Source organism: Dreissena polymorpha, chromosome 1 (assembly GCF_020536995.1).
Source record: "Dreissena polymorpha isolate Duluth1 chromosome 1, UMN_Dpol_1.0, whole genome shotgun sequence".
Taxonomy (NCBI): Eukaryota; Metazoa; Mollusca; class Bivalvia; order Myida; family Dreissenidae; genus Dreissena; species Dreissena polymorpha.
Genome location: NC_068355.1, coordinates 114,003,455 through 114,031,408, shown reverse-complemented (window position 1 = coordinate 114,031,408; position 27,954 = coordinate 114,003,455). Strand labels below are relative to the sequence as shown.

Here is a 27,954-nt window from a genome sequence, read left to right as displayed (position 1 = left end):
CATATTGCTTCCTAGTTCCAGGTCTCCATGACTGGATGATAGTGTTTGCAGTTTCTGGTAAAAGTCCTTGACTCTCAAGTGATTTCCGGATAAGACTGCTGCGCCCATGATGATCTTCTTTGCTAACGGATGCTCCTGTCCGTTGTGTGGCAGGGTGAGCAAGTCCCTGTGTTTTGGTAGCCTGACAGGAAAATCAGATAGAATAGTCATCATCATAGAAAACCATGTTTGAGACCTCCATATAGGAAAAACTACTATAGCTTTCTCTACCTTATCAGTTTTAATTTTATTGATTACTTTCCCCATAAGATTAAATGGGGGGAAAATATATGGAACTTCAGTTTTCCAACAAATACTAAATGCATTAGTATATGTTGATCCAGGTTCTGGAAACCAAGAGACAAATCTATCTATCTGCTTGTTAATTCTGGATGCAAAAAGATCTATTTTAGGTACAAAAAACTGAGAAGTAATTCTACAAAAAATATCTGCTTTTAACATCCATTCTGTTGCATCAGAAAAATTTCTTGAATAAAAATCAGCTGTATTTAAAACACCTGGGACATGAATAGCAGACAAATATATTTTCCTTTCAATACACCATTGCCAAATATCTTTGGCTAACAAATCCATAGAAATTGATGTCATGCCACCCATGTCATTAATATATTTTATTGCTGATATGTTATCAGATTGTATTTCTATGTGAACATTACAATGATGAACATACAATGATTGTAAAGCATAGAAAATTGCAAGTAATTCTAAATAATTAATTGACAGAGCAGATTCTTCAGGATTCCATCTGCCGTTAGAATATCTTTCAGTGTCTAACTCTTCACAACCCCATCCTTGCTTAGATGCGTCAGTCCGACATCTCGACTGAATCGAAAAAGGACGAATCCGTTTTCCATTTTTTAATCTTATATTTTCTATCCACCACAAAAGTTCCATTTTACTTTCATCAGATAAAATCATCTTTTGATTAAAATCTGTACTAGAATTCAAACCGAGAATTTTGTTTCTTTCCAAAGTCCTATAATGTAGGGGTGCCTCAAAAACTGCATAAAATGCATTAATAATCAATCCTATAAATGACGCCAATTCTCGTACAATAATTGTATTTTTACTATAAATATTTCGAGCGTACAAAATAATCTTTTGTAACTTTTCTTCTGTGAGGAAAACCATGAATTGAACACTGTCAATAATAAATCCAAAAAAGACCATCCTTTGTGTAGGGATCAGAACCGATTTTGAATGGTTAATGGTATAACCTAATTTCTGCAAAGTGTCAATCATTGTTAGTGTGTTAGCCTTACAAACAGCTTGATTCAGGTTCATATTCAACGAATCATCAATGTAGTATGAACAGCGTATGCCTAACTGTCGAAAATAGGAATACACTGGTTTTAAAATTTTTGTAAAAATATATGGGGCAGATGCCAATCCGAACGGAAGACAACTGAACGAGTACAACACTTCGTTCCAATAAAATTTAAGATATTTCTGGCTTTCTTTATGAATTGGTATAGAATAATATGCTTGTTCCATGTCTACTGATGTCATGAAATCATTTTCTTGTAATAAATCCAAAACAACATTAAATGTTTCTTGTTTGAAATGATGGTATGTTACAAACTCATTCAAGGCTTTAAGATTAATTACTGGTCTAAATTTACCACCAGGTTTTGGTACAATGAATATATTTGATATGAACTCATTTGGTTCTGATATGGATACCTTTATGGCACCTATTTCCAATAATTTTTTAATTTCAGTATCTATTATAATTCGCTGTTCATTATTAAATTTAATACTATTTGGAAGTTTTTTCTGAACAGGCTGTTTGTAAAATTCAATGGAATAACCATTGACAACATCTAGTATCCATGTGTCAGTGGTTAGTTTTTCCCAACTTTCAAAACAATTTTTAAGTTTACCGACCGAGGAATCTACTTGTCGTTTGGGTAAGCTGAAGTAGCTCCTACCCGGCCTGCTCTGGCCCTGAAAGGTCTTGAGAAATTTCCTCTCTGTACAGGATATGGCTGGAATCTATAATTCCCAGAATATCCTCTGCGAAATGGTCTGTTGGTTCCACGTCCCCGCCATGGTTTGTAGGACCCATACTGGGAATCCTTAGCAATATATGCCATCGAGTCACATGATTTAATTTCCTTGGACACATCATCGCCAAACAGATTCTTTGTAATAGGCATTGATATATTACACAGTCCAAAGTATTTCTTTTTCAAATGAGGACGAATGCTGTAGCGCCTCTTTACTGAAATATTGTACTGTACTTGACCAAGCAATGTAAGTGTGTCCGACAAAAGGGTTTTTGTTCCCTGATTTAATGCAGCCGATTTCAGATTTTCAGCTAATTTGATTACCGGTACCATGGCTGTGGCAACAATATTCTGAATTTCAGCCAAACCTCTGTCTTGTGTGTGCACTCTTTTATCTAATATTTTCCAGATTTCAGGATTAACAAGTGGTGGTCCAGCCATATCAACATTTTCAGGAATCTTATATTTCTTTGCAATTTCCTCTATATCGCACTGAGAAGTGCATGCCACATTAATCAATTTTGCTAAAGATTTAGCAATGGGTTTATCCGTTTCTAAAGCCTTCAATTTAGGAGGCTGCCAATTTTCATCCTCAGAAGTAACTGAGCCAAACAGTTCTTCTTCAATATTCTTAGACCTAGAAGGTCCTGGAGTTTCAGTGTCTGAAACATCCTCTGAATTTATTTGCACATGTAAATTTGGCCGATCCACCTCTTGATAAGAATATTCATCAAATGTATCATAATAGTGGGGGTCAACATCTGGAATACCCAGTTTCTGTCTTAATTTTACAATATCTTCCTTTGAGAGCTGATTTATGTCAATAGAAGATAATGGCAACTTTTTTGACTTGTTTGTAGGTGTCTGATTACGACTAACTGGTTTTGAGGCCTTTTTGACAACGGACTTAACTTTCTTTTTTCCCTTAACGGGACTTTTTCCACGTTTCTCTTTAGTAGTCACGGTGGAAACCTCAACCATAGAAGCAACATATGGTGTATCAACGATATCACCAGATTCGAAACCGGAAAACTCCGAGTCTCCGTTCACATCCGATAAGTCGAGAACATCGTTCTCAACAGAGCTCATTTTTACCAATTATGAACAAATATAAGAATACTTGCCTATAAATAAATATTTATAAACAAGGACAGCGTCCTTGTGAGCCCTTTTCTGTATACTAAACACAAAATATTCTAAGTTAAAACACGTGTGTGAAAAAAGCACTAAAAAATCGTGCCTACCTTGTCGATCGCCGAAACAATTATGACTTCCCATTGAAGAGCGCTTCCGGTTGGAGTGAGGTATACTCGATTTGTTTTTATGCTTTAAATCGCGATCGATTAGAAATATCGTCGGAACGATATGCTAAATTATACATGTGAAAGCCAGAAGGCTTTATGGAAAATAATGTCTTATTATCTGAGAGATTAACCCATCTGTGACAGATTTGAATAAGTATATCCACATTTGGCTCTTTTTCATTATAAATAACATAATCATAGATTGCACTGTCATTCTACAAAAAGTTAATTACCAAGTCATAATTGATATTGTATGTGAAGTTTATGGCCTTAAGCACATTATTTGAACAGTTTAAACTTTAAAAGCAGATTTTATGATTGCAATTGTAGTAAATATACAGGTAAACACATGCTACCTTAAAAGAAAATCCCATAACGCAAGTCTTTATAGTTAAATCTATGTTTTGTGTATTTTAATTGTTTAAGTAATTGTCTTCTTACTAAGAGTTGAATAGAATATAGTGACTTATTTGAGCTTGATAGTCATTAAATAAGCTGTCATGTATTGAAAAAAAGGCTACATCGGTAATTAAACATTACTTTTTATTAGCTCACCTGATTGCTCAGGTGAGCTTTTGTGACCGGTCTTTGTCCGTCTTCCGTCGGTCCGTCGTCCACATTTGTTCGTAAACACTCTAGAGGCCACATTTATTTTCCGATCTTCATGAAACTTGGTCAGAAGCTTTGTCCCAATGAAATCTCCGTCGAGTTGGAAACTGGGTCGTGCCGGGTCAAAAACTAGGTCACTAGGTTAAAAAAAAAGAAAAAACTTGTAAACACTGAAGAAGTCACATTTCATGCCCAATCTTTATGTAACTTTGTCAAAATGTTTGTCTTAGTGATATGTTGGTTGAGTTCAAAAGTGGTTCCGGTCCGTTGAAAAAAAATGGCCGCCAGTGGGCGGGGCTGTTTCCTTATTTGGCTATAGAGAAACATTGTAAACACTCTAGAAGTCACAATTTATGCCCAATCATCATGAAAGTTTTCAAAACATTGGTTTTATTGATATCTTGGAAGTTTGAAAATGGTCTAGATCGGTGAACAAACATGGCCGCCAGTAGGCAGGGCATTTTTCTCTATATATATAGTGAAAACATGTGAACACTCTAGTCAGTTGAATAACATGGCTGCGGGGGGGGGGGGGGGGGGGGGGGGGGGGGCAGTTTTCTTAAATTTATTTAGTAAAAAAAGCTTGAGAACACTCTAGAAGTCACATTTTTTGCCCAATCATCATGAAACTTGGTGAAAAGATTGTTTTATATATATCTCAGATGAGTTCGCAAATGGTCCAGATCCGTAAAAAAACATGGCTGCCAGGGGGGAGGGCAGTTTTCCTTATGTGGCTAGAGAGAAACCTTGTGACCGAACTCTATAGAAGTCACATTTTTTTGCCTAATCATCGTGAAACTTAATCAATACATTGGTTTTATTGATTTCTTGGACAAGTTGGAAAATGGCTCAGATCGGTGAAACACACTTTTTATAGCTCACCTGATTGCTCAGGTGAGGTTTTAGGATTGGTCTTTGTCCGCCGTCCGCCCGTCCACATTTGGTTTTTAAACACTCTAGCATTCACATTTCTCAAGTATTCTTTACCAAAGTTGCTGAAAGATCTCAGTCAAGTTTGATAATGAGCAAAATCACATAACTAATGCCATAATTATTGCCCTTAGATTGTCCACATTTTCATTATATTATACAAAATCCTTGTAAACACTCTAGAGGTCACTATTTTGTTTCAGATTTTAAGAATCTTGGTCATAATATTTATGTTTGTAAGCAAAGTTTGATGTTCGTTAAGGGGGGTCAACTCAAAATATAGGTCACCTGGTCAAATCTTACAAAAAACAAAAACACTCCATACGCCAGAGTTTTGGTTCAATAATGATGAACCATGACCAGGATGTTTGTCTGGACAATATCTAGGTCAAGTTTGACGTTTGGTAAAGAATGAATGAACCGACTATGCTCAGGTGAGCGAACTAGGGCCATCTTGGCCCTCTTGTTATAAATAGATTTCATATATTTGACATGTTCAAAAAGGATGCTCTGGTCTGTTAGCTTTACAAAAAATGCACAGTTTTATTGTATACATGTATTTTATTTAAGTTATCTGAGTACTCTATATTAAAATTTGTCGACAGTGTGAAAGTACACAAGAGTTAAACAATTTTAAACAAAATTTGATTTATATCTGGCTGGATTTTCAGTAATAATATTAAGATTATTATCTTAACAGTAAAAATATACAAATCATTATTCAGTTTACATTCTTAAAATTGGCGATTTCTGGAATTTGCATGTGTTATGGTGGAATAGTTTCTACACTTTGTTCAGAATTAAACATTGACATATTTTTCATAAAAAAAACAATGTCTCACAGTTTTGTTTCACACCTTGCATAACAAATGTTCAAACCAGCAGAGAGTTGTTCTGTAACGCAATATGACCTGAAAAAATGATAAATAGGTCAGAAATGTTTATCACATTATTGCAGCTAATTTGGCAAGACTTGTTAAGGCTTTAATACACGATTTACTCAAGCATGTCAACATTTTATTAGTTAGACGTAAAGTATAAATGTAGCATATTAGTAAAAACAAGTGTTCCTCGAGAAAATAAATTCATTATACACAGTGACATAGTAAAAGCGTTCAATAAACATTTGTTGTATATCTTGTTTTACTTGTGTGACTTAAATATTCACCAAGTGACATATTGCTTATAGCTCAAGTTACAATTAATTACCTAGGTGTAATTCACATAAAGTATTATTAACGGATTTATGGCTTGAAAGTGCAAAGTGGTCGCATAAGTGTGATCAGAGTCCAGATATATTGAAATAACATGTGTGGGTACACTGAAACTGAACGATGAAAATTGTTTAAAGAACAGTGAATATATCAATTATATTTCAATATGAGTGAATTAATTGCAGAAAAGGCTTTATTTGGATTACTTTTTCAAGACAATTAAGGCCAATCAATTGGACTCTTTAAAATAAAATAATTGTATAAAGCGTTATGTAAATTTAAGAGAGGACCATAATTATTGGGCATGTTGCCTTAAATGAATAAATTGCTGTTACTTTACAAGCAGGACCCAATAAAACATGAGCAATTACGATTATTATAATTGGCACTAAATGACAGAAAAATAGTGCTTCCAAAAATGATACAAAACAAAAATTGTGCATTCATTAAGCAGAACTTATTTGTTGCCATATGAAAATGTTTCAGCTTCTTAAAGCTGTCGGGTGAAATAATTACCTACATCAAGACACATGACTATTTACCCAAAGAAAGCAAATGTGATGGTTCACTGAATTACGGTATTCAGATTTTATAACCCTCATCCAGTTGTTAAAGCACATGTGTGATATGTCACTGGATTAACACAAATGTGATGAATTCTTATAAAAATGCAACCATCCAAAATGTTGTTGATTTGTACAGAAAGAAATGTATGATCGAAAATGTAAATAACATAGTGCGTGAAATGAAATCTGATTGGAAGAATCTAGTGCTTAAAATATAGTGCTTAAACAATAGTGCTTAGTGCTTAAAATGAGAAGACAACAATACTTCAAATGATATTAACAAATTGATAGTAATTCAAAGACTTCTATAAATCGAATAATTAACCTAAGGATTCATTAGATAAACCATCTGAATATGGATGATTGTGTTATGGATGATATAGCCAGACTATGGTAACATCATAACAACAGTGTTTGATTACACGCTAGTAAATTAAAGGTCTTGTAATTAATGGCGAGGCAAATTAACATTGGGATGTGTCCTTCAACTTTGCAGAAAATACATTGAAAATTGTGGATGTGGAGTAAGATTTGGGGTAAAACTTTATTTAAAGAAAACCCGGAAATTTTTATGCTGGAATGAATCATTACCTTGTGCTGAATTGTATCAGATGTTTAGGATGACACTGTAATTAAGTAATAGACCACTGATGTTGGGCTGAAGAGGCAGAGTCTAAGCCTTGTCAAGTGGCAAAAATGTCTCACATTCCATTGCTGAGGAGGGAAGGACTGGATGTACCTAATTATCAGCTAAATAGTGAGTTGTAGATTAAACAATTTTCATTTATGCTTGAAGAAAATAAAAGCTGCCTAGATTGGTGTTATTTCACCAGAACTGATTCATCATTCTTTCTTTGCTTTTTGACCTTTTCTTAATGAATTACTTTTAAGCTGTGTTACAAATTGTACATTTTACGGAGTATTGAATAATACGTCCTAAATGTGATACACATTTAAAAGGATTATGTATTATTTACTTTAAAGAAAGTTTAGAAGCACCAAAATCTCTAATTATGTGCGGTATTAAAAGTTTTGTTGAGGTTTTACCTTATAAGTCTAATTATTGATATGAATTCCATAATCAAGTGAATGAACTGTTAGACTTTATAGATACAGTGTAATGGATAGGAGAATTTTATTGTGCACTTAAAGGCGATTTTATCAAGTCTACAGTAATGTCTCTGGAGAGGTGTGAGGGACATTTCTCCTATGTTATAAGTGCTGACAGTCCTGTTGTATCACAAGTGGAGCTAGGGGAGGCAAGACTGAACACCCGGTCTCATCACGAATACCTGAGGTGTGCCAAGTATATAAATCCACTGGTCCAGCAGCTGACCAATCAGGGACAAGGTCAGAGGCTTTCAAATCAGTTTGACATTAACAGAAACAGCATTATTGTTAGTGACGCTGATATTTTAAATGAAGTGGAAGAAGACATCCGTGATGTGTATGAGGAAAAATTAGAATCAGAGCTAGAAAGTAGCTTAGAGAACATCATTGAACCTCAGGGTGCAGTTGAATCAGACAATGCAGATTTTGAAATTGAGGCTGTGCAGGTAGAGAAAGACAGTGAAATTAAAGAAGACCCTGAAGATGAGTTTGATAATGTTAATAAAAAACTGAATATTGATGGTGATTATGTAAATAAACAATCAAAACATTTTAAGAACGAAATTTCTTTTCTTGAAGCCAGTGATATTTCATACAGGGAGAATCAAGTTATTGGAGGAACACAAGAAGTAAAAGGGGTAAAAAGGAAGATTGACGTGATGGAAGAGGCACATACAGTTAAGCTGAGAGAAGATTGGAGGTTTCATGAGTATGATGAGTTTGAAACAGGGCTTCAGGCCAATACAGAGGATGGAATGGCACTGGGTGTTGAGAATGATGTGGATAATTCCTTAAAAGCAGCTGAAATTGTCAAAATAGTAGTAGCTGAAGTTCTTGAAAAGACGGAAGATATAGAGCTGCTTACTCGTCATCATGCTGTTACAAGTATTGGTAGTGTTGATGCAAATTTTAATAATAGAAATTTATATGAAGAAAATGTTGTAACACAAGTTTTAGTTAGTTCTGATACAGGAAAACCAGCTGATGAAACAGATAATGAAATGCAGGAAAATATTAGTAGTCTAAATAATGTTCCAGAAAAAGTGGTTACATGTAGTGTAGATGAGGTTAAAACAATTGAAGGTAATGAAGCTGAAGTGGTTGAAATTGCTGACACTTCTGTGGACAAGGACCACTATTCAGTAAAAGGTTCTGTTGATGATAAAAGCACAATATTTAGAAATTTAGATGAACCAGGAACAGTTGGCAATGGAGAACAAATGGTAAAAATGCTTGCCTGTACTCAAGATTCTTAAACAATCTTGTATTTTTCATGTTCATGTGTACGTAAGCACTTCAATATCGCATATATATATATATATATATATATATATATATTGCAAGACAAAAACCACTACAATATATTATTTAAAATACCTGTAATGTCTTAAACATATTTGATGTAAGGTGTGTTCTATATTGATTGTTTTTATTAAATCAAGCGTAACTTATACATTTTAGATACTTGTTTTAAATTACATTTACTATATTTCAAGAAAAGAAAATTGAAATTTCCCCAAATGAGAGGAACAGTAATTTTATTGTTAATTATTAAGCATGTTCTAATTTTAAACTGATTATCATGCCATGCTGTGCTTTTCATTTTCTGTCCAATGAATATAGATTTAAAAAATAAGTTCTACAAACCCAATATCTTTATGCTTAAATGTTGGTCATGTGTGCATTAAGTATGTCTTTGATATAACCATAGGTGTTAAATATGAGTAAAAAGATGAGCTGCAATGATTCATACATAAATTTATTCATGCGCGTGTACTGAAATATGGGATATTTTTTCAGAAACTGGCAATGTGGAACACAACTTAATTCATTGATTATTAAAAGCAGAAAAGGCTATTCACAGTTTAAAGTGAATTGCTTCATTAATTTTATCTATATTCAGGTTTAAATTTAACTTGAGTAATGTGGTTTCGTAAATAAAATGCAAGCATCATTTAGTCCCCCGGATTACAAGATAAAGTACTGACATAAGGTTTTAAATTTGATCTGTTTGTGAAATGCTGAAGAAAATATTTGCAAGGCAAAATTTGTGGCTTCATTATATTATATGACCCTCATGATGCAAAAGTGGGTCTTATGCGTTATGCAGTTAGCATAGTTCAGCCTGCTGCGCATCCGCACAGTCTTGTCAGAAGCCACCCTTTTGCCTGCTGAGACCACAAAACCTTGGGTGACTTTATAGTCCACAGTGAAGCTCCTGACCAGACACAAACAATTGTTCAGGCTGGTCTCGAGCTATTATATATAAGCCTGCTGCATATGCCAGAAGATCCATTTTGCAGGATGCAGCTTATATTGTATACTTAGTCTTGGCCCGTATGAACCAACCGATTCTTATAAACTTAAGAATAAAGAATAGCGTTAGAACCAAAAAACATTCAGTGTTTGAATATATTCAGACAAGCAATTTTGCCTTTGTTATAAATAAATTTGTTGAAATAACAAACTGTGTAGTGAGAGTTGTTTCACTTCCTATTCTAATCTATGTCATATTTAATTGTTTTATATTATATGATCATTTTAGTGATAAGATTATTCTTTATTTTAGACTGATGTCAAAGAATTGGTTTGTAAATTTGGGCTTGGGATAAAATTAAAATATCAATGTGTGTAATGTATCAACTTGCTACATTTACATGGTCATATAATTTATGTATAGTCACACTTTATAGTGATAAACGCTAAATAAGGAAATGATATACTTATGATATCAATGTACAGTATTGTAAAGGCCTGTAACTCATTTAAATGTTTATGAAAGATATGTTGGAGTTATCTGTTAAGAGTAAGTTGGTGTGTTCATGTCAAAGTTAACTACTGTTAATTTCTTTCCTTATGTATATATACCTACTGCATATTTAATATAAATCCTCTGAGGTAATTAGCTATCCAGTTTGAGAGGAACAGAATATTTAAACACAAAAATCTTTGAAGTAAAATCATAGCTAAACTATTTGATATAGTAAATTATATTACATTTATCAATTTGCTGTCATCAAACTAAGTAGAAACAGCATAATTTGGTGACAAAATAAATAATATGATAACAATACATACATAATCTTGTAGTGTACCATCATCAGAATATCGAATAGATCTAAGGCTAATCTATAAACAGACAGAAATATGATGTATTCAATACATGCAGCTTTCACGATTTGTTTCCTTGCTAATATTGATGCTTTTCACATGCAGGAAACATACAAATCTACAAGCTTCTTAGTACTAAGTCCTACTCGCCCTTCAGTCCCATTTGGAGACACATCGAGTAGTATGACAGAGGTAACGTGGTGTATCACGCTGTGTGCTCTTACCATAATTTTGTAACGCACATACTATCACCACCTGTAACAACTGATCTTAATAATCTGTTATCAATCATCTATTGAATGTTTTGATACACATTGTTTCAGTAAAAAAAATACAAATTTTATTAAAAGGCGAAAAAAAGTAGGCTTTTGCACTGTGTTTGAGTTCCAACAATATAATATGATTTTTATTTTCCTCAGTTAAAATGTAGTAAAAAAAACGTAACTGTACCCTATGGAACACTTAGATTGGTTATAATATCCATAATTATCTAGGACTAGGGTTTTTTAATTCATTGTGACTGACTTTAAATTTACTTAATATTGATTTAAAAGTAAAGTTAGTATATGTCTGGAAATTGATACAGATCTGATCATCATCATCATCATTAATCACATACATGCTTATGTTTACCTGGGAGATATGACGGTAAAGATCATTTTAACTGCTTCATGTCATCTCACCTCCACTGAAAAATAAACCGGATTCATAACATTGTTAAAGGCATCATATTAAGATATAACTGTGTTTATATAATATTTATAGAATTTAAAGGCCATTTGATTGATAACATGTAAAAACATCTTCAATCATCTTGTATTACAATTCAGGTGTTGGCCTAATTATATCACTAAGCTCTTGCTGTATGTCAACTTTGTTGTATATAATGGAATAATACTGTTTATTTGATTGTGTCATTTTTATGCCCCTGGTATGGTGGCATATAGCAGTTGAACTGTCCGTCAGTCAGTATGTCAGTATGTGTGTATGTCAGTTTGTCCGTCCGTCCGAAAAAAAACTTTAACGTTGGCCATAACTTTTGTATTATTGAAATTAGAAACTTGATATTTGGCATGCGTGTGCACCTCATGGAGCTGAACATTTTGAGTGGTGAAAGATAAAGGTCAAGGTCATCCTTCAAGGTCAAATGTCTAATATATGGCGTCTGTCCGTCCGAAAACTTAAACATTGGCCTTAACTTTTTCAATATTGAAGATAGCAACTTGATATGTGGCATGCATGTGCATCTCACAGAGCTGCACATTTTGAGTGGTGAAAGGTGAAGGTGAAGGTCATCCTTCAAGGTCAAATGTCAAATATATGGCGTCTGTCTGTCCGAAAACTTTAACATTGACCATTACTTTTTCAATATTGAAGATAATAACTTGATATTTGGCATGCATGTGTATCTCATGAAGCTGCACATTTTGAGTGGTGGAAGTTCAAGGTCAAGATCATCCTTCAATGTCAAAGGTAAAAAAAAAAATATAAAAAATATTTCAAAGCGGCATTCTCATGAAGCTGCACATTTTTAGTGGTGGAAGTTCAAGGTCATCCTTCAAGGTCAATGTCATCCTTCAAGGTCAAAGGCAAAAAAAAATACCAAAAAAAATCAAAGCGGCGTTCTCATGAAGCTGCACATTTTGAGTGGTGGAAGGTCAAAGGTAAAACAAACACAAAAAAACAATGTTTTTTTTCAAAGCGGCGCAAAAGGGGGCATTGTGTTTCTGATGAACACATCTCTTGTTAAATTCAATTTATATCACACATATTAAACCGAGTATATGATATAGTAATGTATAACACAAATAATGACCATATTAATGTTCATCATAGATTATATACTGTATAAACCTTTGTATTCATAATTGAATGAAATATAGCATATTTAAGAGTAAAAACTGATATCTTGTTGTTCCATACTCATTTAGCAGTTTTTTTTAACAATATGGAACTTATCTTTGATTATTCATTAATCTTGGTCAATGTGCATTTGATGGCACAGTAAAAAAACTAACTTTTTTTTAACCATTGATTGTTATGTTTAGCATATTCTAAACAGAGCATAGTGCATGTCTGTAACTCAATTAATTTGCACAGTGGAATTCAAACAAGCAAAATATGTCAGCATCAACAACAAAAATTTTAGTCTGAAATACTGCATTCTTTGCTGCTGTGTTGTTTTTTGCACGAGATTGTTTACTTGATAATTGGAACTATATGCTTTTACTCAGTTATTGTTGTTGATCTTGTCTTCATTTTCACAGTGACTGTGTTTTCTGTTGTTGACACGAAAGTCTAGCATTCCTTGCATTTGTGCATACTGCGTATTGTTGTTGTTGTTTTTTCTTCAAAGTTTTAATGTACATGAACGAACATTTCTCAGCTTTGTTAACTTTTTTCTTTTTTTCAACCATTTATAGAAACAGACGTAAGTATTTTGTAGAGATGAATAGGGTAAATGTTTTCCCTTGAAAACAAAAACTGATGAGTTATTACCTCTGCATAATGTATAGTAACTTTAAAAGTTTGAGATATTTTGGCAGCTGGAACTGAAACATATTGCATTATTACTAACAAAAAACTGTCTCTCTGAAACTTCCTGTTGTTGATTCTACCTTTGTGCAACAGGTAGATCATTTATGTAAGCTCTTGTGGATTTCGGGTACGGTGCCAAGAACATAGTGTTAGTTTTTAGAAGGTTTCTAGAATACTTTCATAACCTCTGGTTTATAGTCAAGTTGAGATTCACACTAATATTAATGTGAACTTTTTAGCAGTACTGAAAATGAAAAAGTATCTTTTTAATGTAAGGTGTATTTTGTCTGATGCATGGTACTTAGGTATGTATAATTGAGCCTTGCTGTATCAAAATGGGGATTTATGCATCTAAGTGTTGTTCTAGATTAGCTGTGCATTTCACACATGCCTATCATGGACTTGTACGCTTTTAAGGAATTTTTCGTTTATATGAATTAAGTCACTTCTAAACAAAAATCCAGTCTAGGCGGAATATTTCATCCCTTTTGCAGTTCACATAAGAAAATCTGGGTGTACACTTTATGCATGTGCATTAACTCTTTCAGTGCGGGAACCGAATTTTGAAGGCCTGTGCAAACAGTTTGTATCCAGATGAGACGCCACAGAACGTGGCGTCTCATCAGGATCCAAACTGTTTGTTATTCTGATAGTATTCTTTGAAAAAATTCTAAGAAAATGCTATTTTTAGAAATTAAGCAGACGACATTTTAGCAGACTACAAATTTCCCAGCATGCAAAGGGTTAAGCCCTGCTTTAGCCCAGAGCAAGACTCGATTGTGTTTTGGTATAAATTATAACAATTATTAGTGAATACAGCTTTAAAGTTGCTCAAGTATTGGACTAAGTTTCAAAGAGACTTTTGGAGTGTACAATTCTTTCAACAATAAACAGTACATTTTGAAACTGTAACTGTCTGTTAGCTTTAGGATATGATACACAGGTTAATTTATACTTGCATTTATCATTATAATGCTTAATTTCAATTTTCTATTGTTGCTAAATTTTTATTAACTGAACTAATGCAAAGCACACTTAAGCCTTTTTTGTTTGTTTTGGATGTTGTTGACATGCATTTATAATGATGCACATTTGTGAGCCTTTGGTTGATTTGAAATAATTGGATCGTAAACATAATTTGCAATATCAATTTGGAAACTTCTTCTAGCATGCTTAGTGTTTAAAGTGTTTAAAAGTGCACCAACTTAAGATATGTATTACCTTTAAACTGATTTGGATATTTATTTTCTTGGTATATGATCTCACAACTATAACCCTGAATAAAACCAGTATTTGATCATACATAATTATAATGGTTTCAAGCCTATATTTAAGGTAAATTGTGCATAATGAAATTGTTATATAATGCAATAATGACATTGTTATCTATTCAAGAGTTCAGTTATAAAAGAAATGAGCTGGTTGTTAGGAAAACCTGCCCTAATGCATGTTTGTGAAGTGTCATCCCATATTAGCCTGTGTGGACTGCACAGGCTTATCTTGGATGGCACTATATGCACATGCATTAAGCCCGGTTTTCCAACAAATGTTGTGTAGATAAAACAGTTTCCAACTAAATTAATCCTTGATTTGTAGTTATTGAGTGTCAATCTGTTAATTGTTAAATTCTTATGGTCATAGTGCATTCAAGTAGAAGTGTTTGCCTTCATAGTAAAATGTAACTTGTTCATAATGTGCAAATTAATATGAAAATGCATTCTTACATTCCTTGGCTTGTAAGAATTATGAAGGCGGCCAGAAAGATCACATCAGTGTATGTATTATTATATTGTACATGTCATGGACTAGACAATAAACTTTGAAACTCTCTCTCAGTAATAATGAATCACTTCCTGGTATTGGTGCAGACAGAAATTGCAGGTACAAGATAGTGAACAGTACCTTTGGCTGTGTTACCTATGCTGAGAGATGATCAGTTTGGAATGGTTTTGACATTATGTACCTTTCTCTCTTAGTTAGTAAAACCGTTCTCTGTAGCAAAATTAAACGTTAGTGAAGCTAACTGAATTTGTGATTCATAATAGTGTTAACCAGATGTGATATATATTTACATATATATAATTGTATGAATAATATATATATACAATTATATTAAACAAATAAAAATTGTTTATTTGAACAGCATTTTTAAAGTGTTAAATTCACAAGAAAATTTAACCTCATTTATCTGCAGCGATTCAATAGTAATTCTCTGCTAAGTATCGACTTACTGCTGTACAGAGTTGTAGTCTTTTTGATTGATAAGTGTTTAAAAACATCAGATATAATCAGCCATGTCTGGCTTAGCAAAATATGGATTAAAACCTACTGCAAAAGCTAACAAACCGTCTTCTGTTTCTTCCAAACAGAGCGATGATGCCCCTTCCAGTCCAGGACTGAGAGAAACCTCAGGTATGTACATTGTATATTAATAGAACTACATTAAAAGAAAATGACATAGAAGGATACATTTTGAAGACATTTAAAGGATCCTATTATGATATTATCTAATTTCATTATAATATATGCAGAGCAACATTGTAGACACCAGTGTTCAAAGTATTACAAAATGACAAATCCAAGGATTGCATGATTGATTCCTCTCTAAAATCTTAGAAACATCCACTTAATATTTACTAAGACATTGAAAAGGAGGTTTCAATGGAGATTTTGATGTTTAAAACATGTGGCATTAGACCATCTCATCTTCAAACACCAGTAAATCAATGACATATATTAAGGAGAGTAAAAAATGATCCACCACAGAATTCAACTTGTAAAATCAAGACCATCAGTGATATGTGCAGACCAAATAATTGAATGTTATCTATTATGTGATGTTTTCAGATTCTTACAGTCACATGCTGATAAACATAGCAGTATTTGATTTTATGATTGAGACTTCAGAATGAAACTAAATAGACCATTGAATCTTCATTGGTGTATTTCTCATTAATGTATTTAGGTTTATGTGCAACAAACATTATTTTACTGTTGGTAAACAATATTTTTTGCTGTGTATCTACATACTAAATGTTGGAAACTTTGGTATTATCTTCTATGTGTTGGTGCCCTGTTCATGATGTTAGAAATGCCATAAAAACAACTGGAATTCACATTAGTGGTGTGCAACCTCCCAATCCAAGGATTCTTGTAGCCATGGCGTCAAAACAATTATCTGTGTAGCCTATGTCTTAGAGTGATGTAGCAAGCAGCAAGCTGCCAAATTTCTGATGGGAACTGTTGTGGCCCAGTTTCAGCAGAAAAGGTCAAAGCCCATAATCACTCAATATCAACAAAATATTTCATACAATATTTCGAAAAATAATGATAACACAAAATAATAAAATTAACATTTACTATGTTGTCGCACAAAAAATACAAACAAGCATTTTGTATCTTGTTAAATCTAACGTTGAAATTTTGGTAATTGCTACAAGCAATGGTGATTCTAATATCACCCTGAGCACAATGTGCTTATGGTGAGCTTTTGTGATGGCCTTTTGTCCGTCATGCGTCTTGCATTGTGCGGCGTCAACATTTGCCTTGTTAACACTTTAGAGGCCACATTTTTAGCTCACCTGAGCTGGGTGGGTGGGCTTCTGGACTGCATGAATGTATTTTTAAATTACTTGGTGAATTCATATGCTTGATGAGTGTTGCGCACAAAAACCACGTATTTAAGTTCAAGGTCAAGTTCACTTTAAGCCAAACAAAAAAATAGTCTTGATTCAGGGAACATGGCCAGAAATATGTAGGAGGGTAGGTAGGATTCTTTTTTTTTTTTACCAGTCGACTGATTTCAGGGTGAAAAAGGGTCAGTTAATGCACCCATGATTGTTTATACACTGACTAAATGATTAACATTGCACATGCGGTGTTTAGTTGTTGTATATTATTCATCATTTCATCATTCCTAGCTCTTTATGCACCTTTTGCCTTTTAATCACCTTCTGTACTAATGCTATTTTAATCCTGCTTTCAGAATTCAAAAATGATCGCAAAGTAAACAGTGTTAATTTAGAAGTGTAAGGCCGAATTTTGAAGTCACTGGTGAACTGCAGAAAAGTCACGGATGGACAAAAGAGAGATATGTGCATTGTGCTAAAAATAAATTTTTATTTTTTGTAGTTGAGATGCGCTAAATTTTGACTTATTTTGAAGTAAGTTGATGGATTTATTCCAATCGGTATTAGACATCAGATATTTTATCATTGATGATTTCGTCTTGGACATTTTCCTGTTTTAATACGCAGTGTTTGTAACAGAATCTACCAAAATGCAAACGTCTGGGTAATGTAAACACTGACAATTTTAGTAGTGAATAATTCAGTACTTCAATTCCGGTGTTAACCATGTTAACATTGACTTTTAGCAAATATTTTGGTATGAATCTATTACTTGGGAACCAAATTGTGTGAGATGAAATTTCTTTTTTGTGGTCACAATTTGCGATGTTAATCGCCAACATTAGAGACGTGGACGCCGCCATGTTTATAAAGCGTAAACGAATGGATCTGTCGTTATCAGATACAATGCCCTATAGGTAAAACTCATAAGGTACCGGCGAAAAACATCGCCATCGGACCAAAAAAATCGTTAGGGTCAGGGGCAAAAAATAGGGTTGGTCGGGTTCCCTGAACAAAGACTTTTTTTTTGGCCTTATCCAGAGTATTTTCAAATAACTTTGTGGAAGTGTGAGCCTGATAAAAAAGTGATGCAGAAAGACCCATGACTTAATTTCAATGGGCAAGATCACAATACATGGTCACAAATACTATTGTAAGGAGTTCTTCTGAAGTGCTTTTCTTTTCTAGGATGTGAGAAGAGTGTCCCACTCAGTAATCAGGTTCCTGGGTGCTTTTGCAATAACATTGACCATGACTGTAAAATGCAATGAAATCCTCAAGAACACTGTATTTAGGAATAAGGTCAAGGCTGCAGTTCAGTTTCATATACAAGCATAATACCTGCAGGTTGCACACAGGAGTCAGGCAGCTATTTCCGAAATCAAGGTCACTTTTTGAGTTAAAAAGTCAAACTATGTCAAAAGCCTGACTTTTTGTAGCATTGATGGCGAATTTCTTATATTTTAGCAGAAATGGTAAGTATGGCCAGACAAGAATCTTTGTCACACGCACCAACAAGGTCAAGGTCACAGTTTGAGATCATGTGTGAAAATATGTGACACTTTGTCCAGCATCTATGAATTTTGAAATGCCAAAGCAGGTACCTTTCGACAGTGTCAGAAAAGACCCAAGTTCAATGTCAAGGTCACAATCAAGGTCAAAACAATTTTTGATCGTATCTAGAATTTATATATAATTGGGAAGAAAAAACCAGCCTACATATATTGAGTGGCACATGCAATTCCAAGCCGGTAGTCTAAGTTCAATGTAACGATTCAATGTCAAAGGTACTATTAGAGAATTCAATTGAGACTGACCGTATATTTGACTGAAACAAATATTAATGTTCATATCTGTAAGACAAGTGCACACTTTTTAAATATTTTTTTATTTTGAATATTATTAAATAATGGGTAGAACATTTCAATAAAGCGGGTAAAAAAACACTTAAACCTAAAACAAAATGATAAAATAAGCAATTTCATATACAATCCCATGTTAGATATGAGCTGCACTCTTTGAAAAGGGGGTTTAATGCATGTGTTTAAAGTGTTGTCCCAGATTAGCCTGTGCACTCCACACAGGCTTATCAGGGACGACACTTTCCACATTAAGCTGATTTTTGCTAAGAAGAGCCTTTCTTGAAACGAAAAATATCATAAAAGCGGAAAGTGTCATCCCTGTCCGCACAGGCTAATCTGGTAGGACACTACGCACATGCATTAAACCCTTTTTTCACAGAGTACAGACCATCTATATCATTGGGAGATAGCATTATGTGCGGTTGATTGATTTATAAGGTACATTCTGATATCAAGTTAATTTAACTTCATCTTGCTCTTGGTTTGGATTTTGGCCAAACAAAACACGTAGGTATGCTTTGACATGCAAGTGCTATTTTTGTAATTTTTGGGACCAAATCGGTATAGCAGTGACGCATTATTACATTATTATGTGATCACATTTTTAAACAGAAGCAGTTATTCCAAACAGCTGGCAAGTGAGTCATTTCTTGTTATGGAACAAACATTCTTTTACAAAAGAATAATTTTTGTGTCTGTCTTGTATATTGGTAAAATAATATATAGAGAACACTTAAATATGCACTGTGTTTTACTTTGGTGATTAGCTCATGCTAAATTAAGTAGACACTCCAAAGTGCTTCAGTCAGGTTGATATTTGGATGATCTGATCGGGAAAGTTTTAAAGTTTTGAAGGTTAAAGAATTCGGAAATGTGAAGGTTTTGTGTGAATAATTTGAAGGTTTTGTTTGGGACAACAGACAATGGCTGCACATTTATCAGTACTAAGTGATGGAAAAATGAAAACAACATGTTGATGACAGGATACCTGAAATTGTATGGACTATGGGGAATACAATATAATATGGCAAATTATCGGAAATGTATATAAATCCTTTTATGTTATTCTCAACAATAGAGTTGTCTGGGAAGTGCATGGTAGCAATGATTCAATTGTGTTATGTTTATATTATTATGACAAAATTTTGCGCCATTCTGCAACCTGTTCCACTCAGAAGAAAAGTGAAAATTGTCTTATGAAACCTGGTTTTATGCTGTTTGGTGCTCCTCAGTATCTTAAGGTTGGAAATGAAAGCTTTAAAACTTGTATTATAGGTTTTTAATTTATTTTTATTTTTTAAGGGACCATCAACTGGTCAAAATGCATGTCTGAGTGGTAAGGATATCTAGTTAACCCTTTGCATGCTGGGAAATTTGTCGTCTGCTAAAATGTCTTCTGCTGAATTTCTAAAATTAGCATTTTCTTTCATTTTTTTCAAAGAATACTATCAGAATAGCAAACAGTTTGGATCCTGATGAAACGCCACGTTCTGGATCCAAACTGTTTGCAAAGGCCTTTTAAATTCGGTTCCAGCACTCAAAGGGTTAATCACATTGCCCTGTTTCCATGTGCACAAACTCTTGAGCAACAGCTGTGGGGACATGGATGCAACCAACATAGCACGGTTGCTTTAATCGAAGCATTCTATCCTCCAATATGATGTACAAAGCAAATATTGACAAATTGTAAATATTTTTGATGGGCAGTAGTGAATATTACAAACAATTTGAATACCGTATTGCTAAAGATAACGACACAATCTGCAAGATTGTGTACTGTTATGTCGGGGCATAGTTGATAAACTGTATTTTAATCAGGGTATGAGTTGATTTCCGACAAAAGCACTTGTCATGTGAACAGTGTTGAAACGAAAGTGTACTTTATTCATACTTATTAGGGTTTAACAATATCAATATTGAAAATCTGTGTTTTTCCGTGTTTTATATTTAAAAATAAGTGATATATTTATAGTAAAATGACCAGGGTATGTGGCTAGGATTTTGGAAATAACAGCTGCTATAAAAGGAGCATTTGAGTGTTCTAATTCAAAGATTTGCAAGAGGATTTGGCTTCCTGGATTTCCATAAAGTGAGGAATAAAATAGTTTAAAAGCATTCAAGTAATGTTGATCACAACTGCAACTCTTTGTGCACTCATGATGTAAAAAAAAATCATACTCAACCAAATATGCATTATAAGGAACGTGTTGACAATGATTTATTTTTTAGATAATCTGTTAAAGCTTTGATCAAGAAGTGTACAGAAACACAATGGAGAAAAAATGGCAATTACAAGTTTGAAAACCCCAACAGCCAAAATGATTCAATAAATGTTCAATGACTACAATACTAGAGCATTAAAGCTATTCATACAATGGATAATGCAATGGATAATATTTGGAGGCCAGGATCCAGCGACTTTATCAAGTCACGTAAAATATCACTGGAAGCTGGAAACCACAGTGTGTTGGGTAACTCATTTTGTACAAGATACCGTAAGTTTCAGTGTATAATGCGCATTTTTTTTACCACCAAATTTCAAATTTAAGATTGTGCGCGTTATACATTGATACAACACTATCCTGGCTGCTAAATTGCGAAACATTCGTTATGTAGTTGTAAATATTCGTAATAGCTGCCTTTTTTTTATTCCAGAAAACTATACCCTATAATCTTACAGATTAAAACCACTGTTGTTGAAACAAGAGAAAGTCAGTAACAGCAGTTTTTAATGGGGTTGCAAAAAAAATTTACAAAAAAAATAAAATGTTTTAATAAAATAGGCGTACATTCCTTTGTCTGCGTTTGTGTTTGTGCACTTCTTCATTGGCAGCTAACGTTGGGCTGGGAAAGGTAGGTGTCAACGAGGTCTTTTTCGCGGAAAATGGAAGGTGGGAAAGAGGACTTCTTATTGTTTCCCAGTTTGGTCCAGGTTTTTTGCGCCTTCGTTGTACATCATATTTATGCCTGTGTAGTGAGACAAACAATGACCCCACTTTTCCAATTGTCCATAATAGATGAACACTTTTACGTCAATACTGACATATCTCAACATCTGTAGCGCTGTATCAAGGGGCTGCTTGACTTATCCAGGGTGTTCAATGGGCTGCCTGGCTCATCCATGGTGTTCAATGGGCTGCCAAGCTCATCCAGGATGTTCAAGGGGCTGCCTGGATCATCCAGGGTGTTCAAGAGGCTGCCTGGCTCATCCAGGGTGTTCAAGGAGCTGCCTGGCTCATCCAGGGTGTTCAAGGGGCTGTCTGGCTCATCCAGGGTGATCAAGGAGCTGCCTGGCTCATCCAGTGTGTTCAAGGGGCTGTCTGGCCCATCAAGGGTGTTCAAGGGGCTGTCTGGCTCATCCAGGGTGTTCAAGGGGCTGCCTGGCTCATCCAGGGTGTTCAAGGGGCTGCCTGGCACAACCAGGGTGTTCAAGGGGCTGTCTGGCTTTTCCAGGGTGTTCAAGGGGCTGCCTGGCTCATCCAGGGTGTTCAAGGGGCTTCCTGGCACATCCAGGGTGTTCAAGGGGCTGCCTGGCTTTTCCAGGGTGTTCAAGGGGTTGCCTGGCTCTTCCAAGGTGTTCAACGGGCTGTCTGGCTCATCAAGGATGTTCAAGGGGCTGTCTGGCTCTTCCAGGGTGTTCAAGGGGCTGTCTGGCTCGTCCAGGGTGTTCAAGGGGCTGCCTGGCTCATCTAGGGTGTTCAAAGGAATGCCTGGCTCATCCAGGGTGTTCAAGGGACTGTCTGGCTCTTCTAGGGTGTTGCTCTTCTAGGGTGTTCAAGGGGCTGCCTGGCTCATCAAGGTTGTTCAAAGGGCTGCCTGGCTCTTCCAGGGTGTTCAGCCCCTGGCTCATCCAGGGTGTTCAAGGGGCTGCCTTGCTATTCCAGGGTGTTCAAGGGGCTGCCTGGCTCATCAAGGGTGTTCAAGGGACTGCCTGGCTCATCAAGGGTGTTCAAGGGACTGCCTGGCTCATCAAGGGTGTTCAAGGGACTGCCTGGCTCTTCTATGGTGTTCAAGGGACTGCCTAGCTCATCAAGGGTGTTCAAGGGGCTGCCTGGCTCTTCTATGGTGTTCAATGGGGCTGCCTGGCTCTTCCAGGGTGTTCAAGGGGCTGCCTGGCTCATCCAGGGTGTTCAAGGGGCTGCCTGGCTCTTCCAGGGTGTTCAAGGGACTGCCTGGCTTTTCCATGGTGTTCAAGAGACTGTCTAGCTCTTCCAGGGTGTTCAATGGGCTACCTGGCTCTTCCAGGGTGTTCAAGGGGCTGCCTGGCTCATCCAGGGTGTTCAAGGGGCTGCCTGGCTCTTCCATGGGTGTTCAAGGGGCTGCCTGGCTCTACCAGGGTGTTCAAGGGGCTGCCTGACTTTTCCAGGGTGTTCAAGGGGCTGCCTGTCTGCGTAGAGCATCTGGTTGAGAGGATTTCGCACAGATTTTCTTGGATTTAAACAGTGAAAACCAGGTGCTTCAGTTTTACTCTCTTCATGACCTTTACGGGATCTAATGGCTTGTCAATAACATTTTTTACATGATTTTCTTTTTGCAAGTTTTTAAAGTACACAAATAAATATTGGTAAGACTGAGCATTAGTACTAGTGTTGGTAACAAGAGGATAAAAATTATTAAAATAATATACAGATCCAGTCACACTAGATGGTATTGCCGCAGTGCTTGCACAGTGTCCCCCAAAAAAGTCAGAAAGTGCTGTCATAGCAGCATAATATGTATTAAACAAATTAATGCTCTCACAGCATCGTCACAGCGTTTGAATGTTGTTCTCATCATTTTCCTACAGCACATCAGTGTTCCTATATTATTCTCCACAGCATGATTGCAACTACACAATGCGCACTTTGGCACCCTTCAGGTTTACTATTCAACACGATTAACGCCCTTGTGTGACCGGGGTGTAAAGTATGCCTACGATTGTGTTGGTCATTGCAATTCTTGGCTTAACTCATTCCCACTAAAAAGCAAAAATGTTCAAACAGCATAAAACCAGAACAGCCTGTTTTTATGATGTTTGCTGCTCATCAGTATCTAAATATTGAAATTGAAGCTTTAAAAGCTTGAAGCTAGTAAGAAAGGTCTTAAATTAAATATAACTTTCTAAGGGACAAATGCATCAAATTACTTATCAAGGTGGTAAAGGGTTAAGTATGAGGAAGAATTCTACATGACAGAAATCTGACTTCTGCCTCACAGGACAACTACAGCATATTGTAGGTGAAAATGTCATTTCAGCATTGGAGATAAAAGTTATTCTCTTTGATGATAGCAAGGAAAGATTGCCTGGTGTGATTTACCCAGGAATGTGCATTTTCTGATATTGTGTAGTTTCCAGTTGTGATGGGGGACCAGGAGTTCTCATGGTGAACTACGCTCTACCTGGAATTTCATATGTGTTGTGGTAAGGAAAAATGTGGTCTAAAATTAAAACCTTGCTAGTGATTAATGAAATGATTTTTCTTACATTTCAAGTGGTATGACGAGGTCTCAGTGGTGTAGGGGATATGGTGCCCGCATAGCGATCAGGAAGTCACAGATTCAATGCCCACTGGGGGAGCGTTCTTTAGATTTCCCCCATAAACACCAAGTACTGGTTTTAGTCCCAGGAAATGGACTTGAGAGCATTTCAAATAAGCCTTAGGCTTTCTTTGCAATCAAGCTAGTTAGTGGTATGAAAAGATATCATAAGGTTATGTTTTTGTGGATTGTTTTGTGGAATATGGTTTTCATTTTATGGTAAAAAAGAAAAGTACCTTTCAATTACAATAGCTTTGATACTTTATGGAAAAGGTGGACCTAAACACATAACTTAACCGGACGCAGACGCCAACGCAGACGCCAACGAAGACACCAACGCCACTCAGGTGATGACATAAGCTCATAATTTTTTTCAAAAGAGTTATGCACCTTGACCTGCACAATTGTCTTGCTGCCATAAAGAAGTATTCCAAGTTTGAGTTAAATATCTTTGATAGTGTGAAAGTTTTAGAAATTTAACAATTTATTCTAAGTTAAAAAGGGGCATAACTTTACAAATGTTGTTGACAGAGTTATCCAGCTAGAACTAAACAAGTGTCTTGTCCCCATTAGAATGTAGTCCAAGTCTGAATTGATTATCTTTAATAGTATTAAGTATTTGAACTTATTAAAAAATTTAACCCAACATTCTAAGTTAAAAAGGGACATAACTCTAAAAATAATACTGACAGAGTTATGCACCTTGACCTACACAGTTGTCTTGTTGCCACAAAGAAGTATTCCAAGTTTGAGTTAATTATGTTTGATAGTGTTTAAGTTATTTGACTTTATAAAAACTTTTAACCAACCCCGACCATAGATTGTGGAAAATATACCTGAACTCAAAATTGTCTACAATGTACCACTTCTTTAAAACATAAGCGATCAAAATGTTTCAATTATGATCCTCTTCCAGTTAGAATATGACTATATTACCTTGACCTTATTGAATATGAACAATTTACCCATGATGGCTTATGTATTCTGTCAAGCACTCGAAAAGTCGAGCGTGCTGTCTTCTGACAGCTCTTATTTTTTATTAAAATTTTGTAATATTGGGTTACTTTTGCTTATGGCTGCTGCAGTTGTGGTCCCTTATTGGTAAAATCATTATTAAACTTTAGGAAAGTTAAAGAAGGCATGAAACAAATGGTAATTTTGTTATTGAGTTATTGTTGAGCTATCCAGACGTGCACCAGGGAGAACTATCTAAGTTGTAGTAAGTCTCACAATAATAACTAAGCTGAGCTCTGGGAAATGCAGGCTTAATGCATGTGCATTAAGTGTTGTCTTAGATTAGCCTGTGCAGTCTGCAAACCAGGGACAACACTTTTTGTTTCTTAGGAGTATTGTGTTTTAATGAAGAGTGTCATCCCTAATTAGCCTGTGCGAACTGCACTTTAGGCACATGCACTAAGCCCCATTTTTGTATTTACAGTATTAACTGTTCATAGTACTTGCTCTGAAGCAGGCATTACTGCAGACTGTTGGCAACCTTCAGATGACTATCAGGTCCAACCTATCTGCTCCTTGTTGGCGAAATGTCAACAATACTGATAGGGACTTGTATCAGTCAATACAGCTTTATTCACTAGATAAAAGTGTGATAAAAGTTTTATAGTATGTCCCACAGGTTTATGTGAATATTTTGCTGTTTCAGCGCTATATTGATGTAGCTGTTGAAGACAGACATACACAGGGCTGTGTGCAATGGCATTAAATTGTTTTCATTGTATTAATATAGCCCCATTGAAAAACAATTGCAAATAGGCAACCAAAGTAACTACAATGGTGGTCCAATGCCCATCATAGAAATGTAAAAAGTCAGTAAAACTTAAAATGGCTACATAAAATTCTGAATTGGCAGTTTTATGTCCAAATAAGGAGCAGTTTAACTTTGTCACTTGATAACAAATGGCAGAAGGCATCTTTGAGGAGTTTGTATCTAAGTTTTCTGATTCCAAATTGATATTAATTTGTTTGCATTCATCCAAATCATTTCTCTCAATGTGATCTTTGTCTCATCAAGAACATTTTGATACAAACCTAACAGCCAGGATGTTTTTCCAGCCTTCCCGGACATGTTATAATGATTGTATACTCATGATCAACAAGCTCCCATATAAAATCGTATTGAAAATAAGAAAAAATGGCAAAAAGGGCTGAAACTGGACCCTTTAAGGACATTTATCTGCTGTGAAATAGAGGAACTTTTCCTTTTTTTGATGAACTTAATTTGATAATGAAGCGCAAGAAAATCCTGAAAATATTACATAGGCCTTACAAAAGAGAAGGCAGGGACACAATTGCTTTTTAGAAGTTGAACATGGAAGACAGCGAAATAAACTTACTCTCACTCACTTGGATAACATATATTTGGTTTCCGTTGGGTAATCAAATGTAAGCCATATCTACATGTTTCATACATATTTATAATTTGATCCTTTTCTGTATAAGTTTTAATTGTATATTTTCATAATCTAGAAAGTTGAAACCGTTAGATAGTGATTGTCCTTTTGAGACAAGTCTTGTATAAAAGGGCAATAACATCTGCTGAAAATATAGACCTTAAAAATTCAGCCAGTTATAATTCTTTCCCATTGTACAATCAGCTTCTCCGAAACTGAAAACATGGATTTGCAAGAAGGGCGGTCACTCCAGCACATCAGATGATAATTCAGTATGTACCAGTACCAGTTGTTTCCCTTGCCTTTCCAAATTCTGGCTAATTATTCATGAAAGGGTTTAAGTGGAACAGACATTTAATGCTCAATTTATTTTACACAATTTTATGCCCAATTTATATAACAAGGTGAAGGGGTTCTGGTACAGGTATCATTCAGTAACCATATAAATACAAATTATACAATTTCTGTAAGCAAGTTAAAAGATATTGTTCTTGAAACTTATTCTAAAGCCATCAAATGCATGTTAATTAAAACATTAGAAGATGATCTATTATTTTGGGCATTTGAATGGGGAAAGGGTATAAATCAACAGTATTTCTATGAATGTTTCACATAGACATATTCTTATCACGGTTTAAGTGCAACTATAATTAACATTACTAATAACTTTCAGATTCAATTTATGTTGAACTTTGAATTCTAGGACTATTAAATGTAATTCAATATGTATAATATATTACCAACATATACAAAAGTAGAAAGTGTTATTCCTTTGCTTACCACACAGGCTCATGTTAGGACCACACTTTCTTCACATTTATTAAGCGTGTTTTTTCCATAGTGCTGCTCATATATTTATGCCCCCCTTCGAAGAAGAGGGGGTATATTGCTTTGCTCATGTCGGTCGGTCTGTCGGTCCGTCCACCAGGTGGTTTCCGGATGATTACTCAAGAACGCTTGGGCCTAGGATCATGAAACTTCATAGGTACATTGATCATGACTCGCAGATGACCCCTATTGATTTTGAGGTCACTAGGTCAAAGGTCAAGGTCACGGTGACGCGAAATACCCTTGTTAAACATATGAT

The 27,954-nt window shown here is 35.2% G+C and overlaps 2 protein-coding genes and 1 long non-coding RNA gene across 3 annotated transcripts in view; 2 read left to right on the top strand and 1 right to left on the bottom strand.

Annotated features, from left to right (window-relative positions):
- LOC127845581 (uncharacterized) overlaps positions 1-27,954 on the top strand; it is a 478,937-nt gene that overhangs the window by 213,639 nt on the left and 237,344 nt on the right. The gene's annotated exons all lie outside the window — the stretch shown is intronic.
- LOC127845225 (uncharacterized) overlaps positions 1-27,954 on the top strand; it is a 155,722-nt gene that overhangs the window by 77,879 nt on the left and 49,889 nt on the right. Inside the window, 1 exon segment of the mRNA XM_052376031.1 lies at positions 15,821-15,863. Within this exon segment, the coding sequence (XP_052231991.1) occupies positions 15,821-15,863 (43 nt within the window).
- Positions 45-3,260, bottom strand: LOC127845465 (uncharacterized). The gene is made up of 2 exons (XM_052376397.1): positions 1,948-3,260; positions 45-181 (listed from the first exon to the last, which is right to left on the bottom strand). Exon 1 carries the CDS (start codon positions 3,156-3,158, stop codon positions 1,956-1,958), a length of 1,203 nt encoding a protein of 400 aa, XP_052232357.1. The 5' UTR covers positions 3,159-3,260; the 3' UTR covers positions 45-181; positions 1,948-1,955.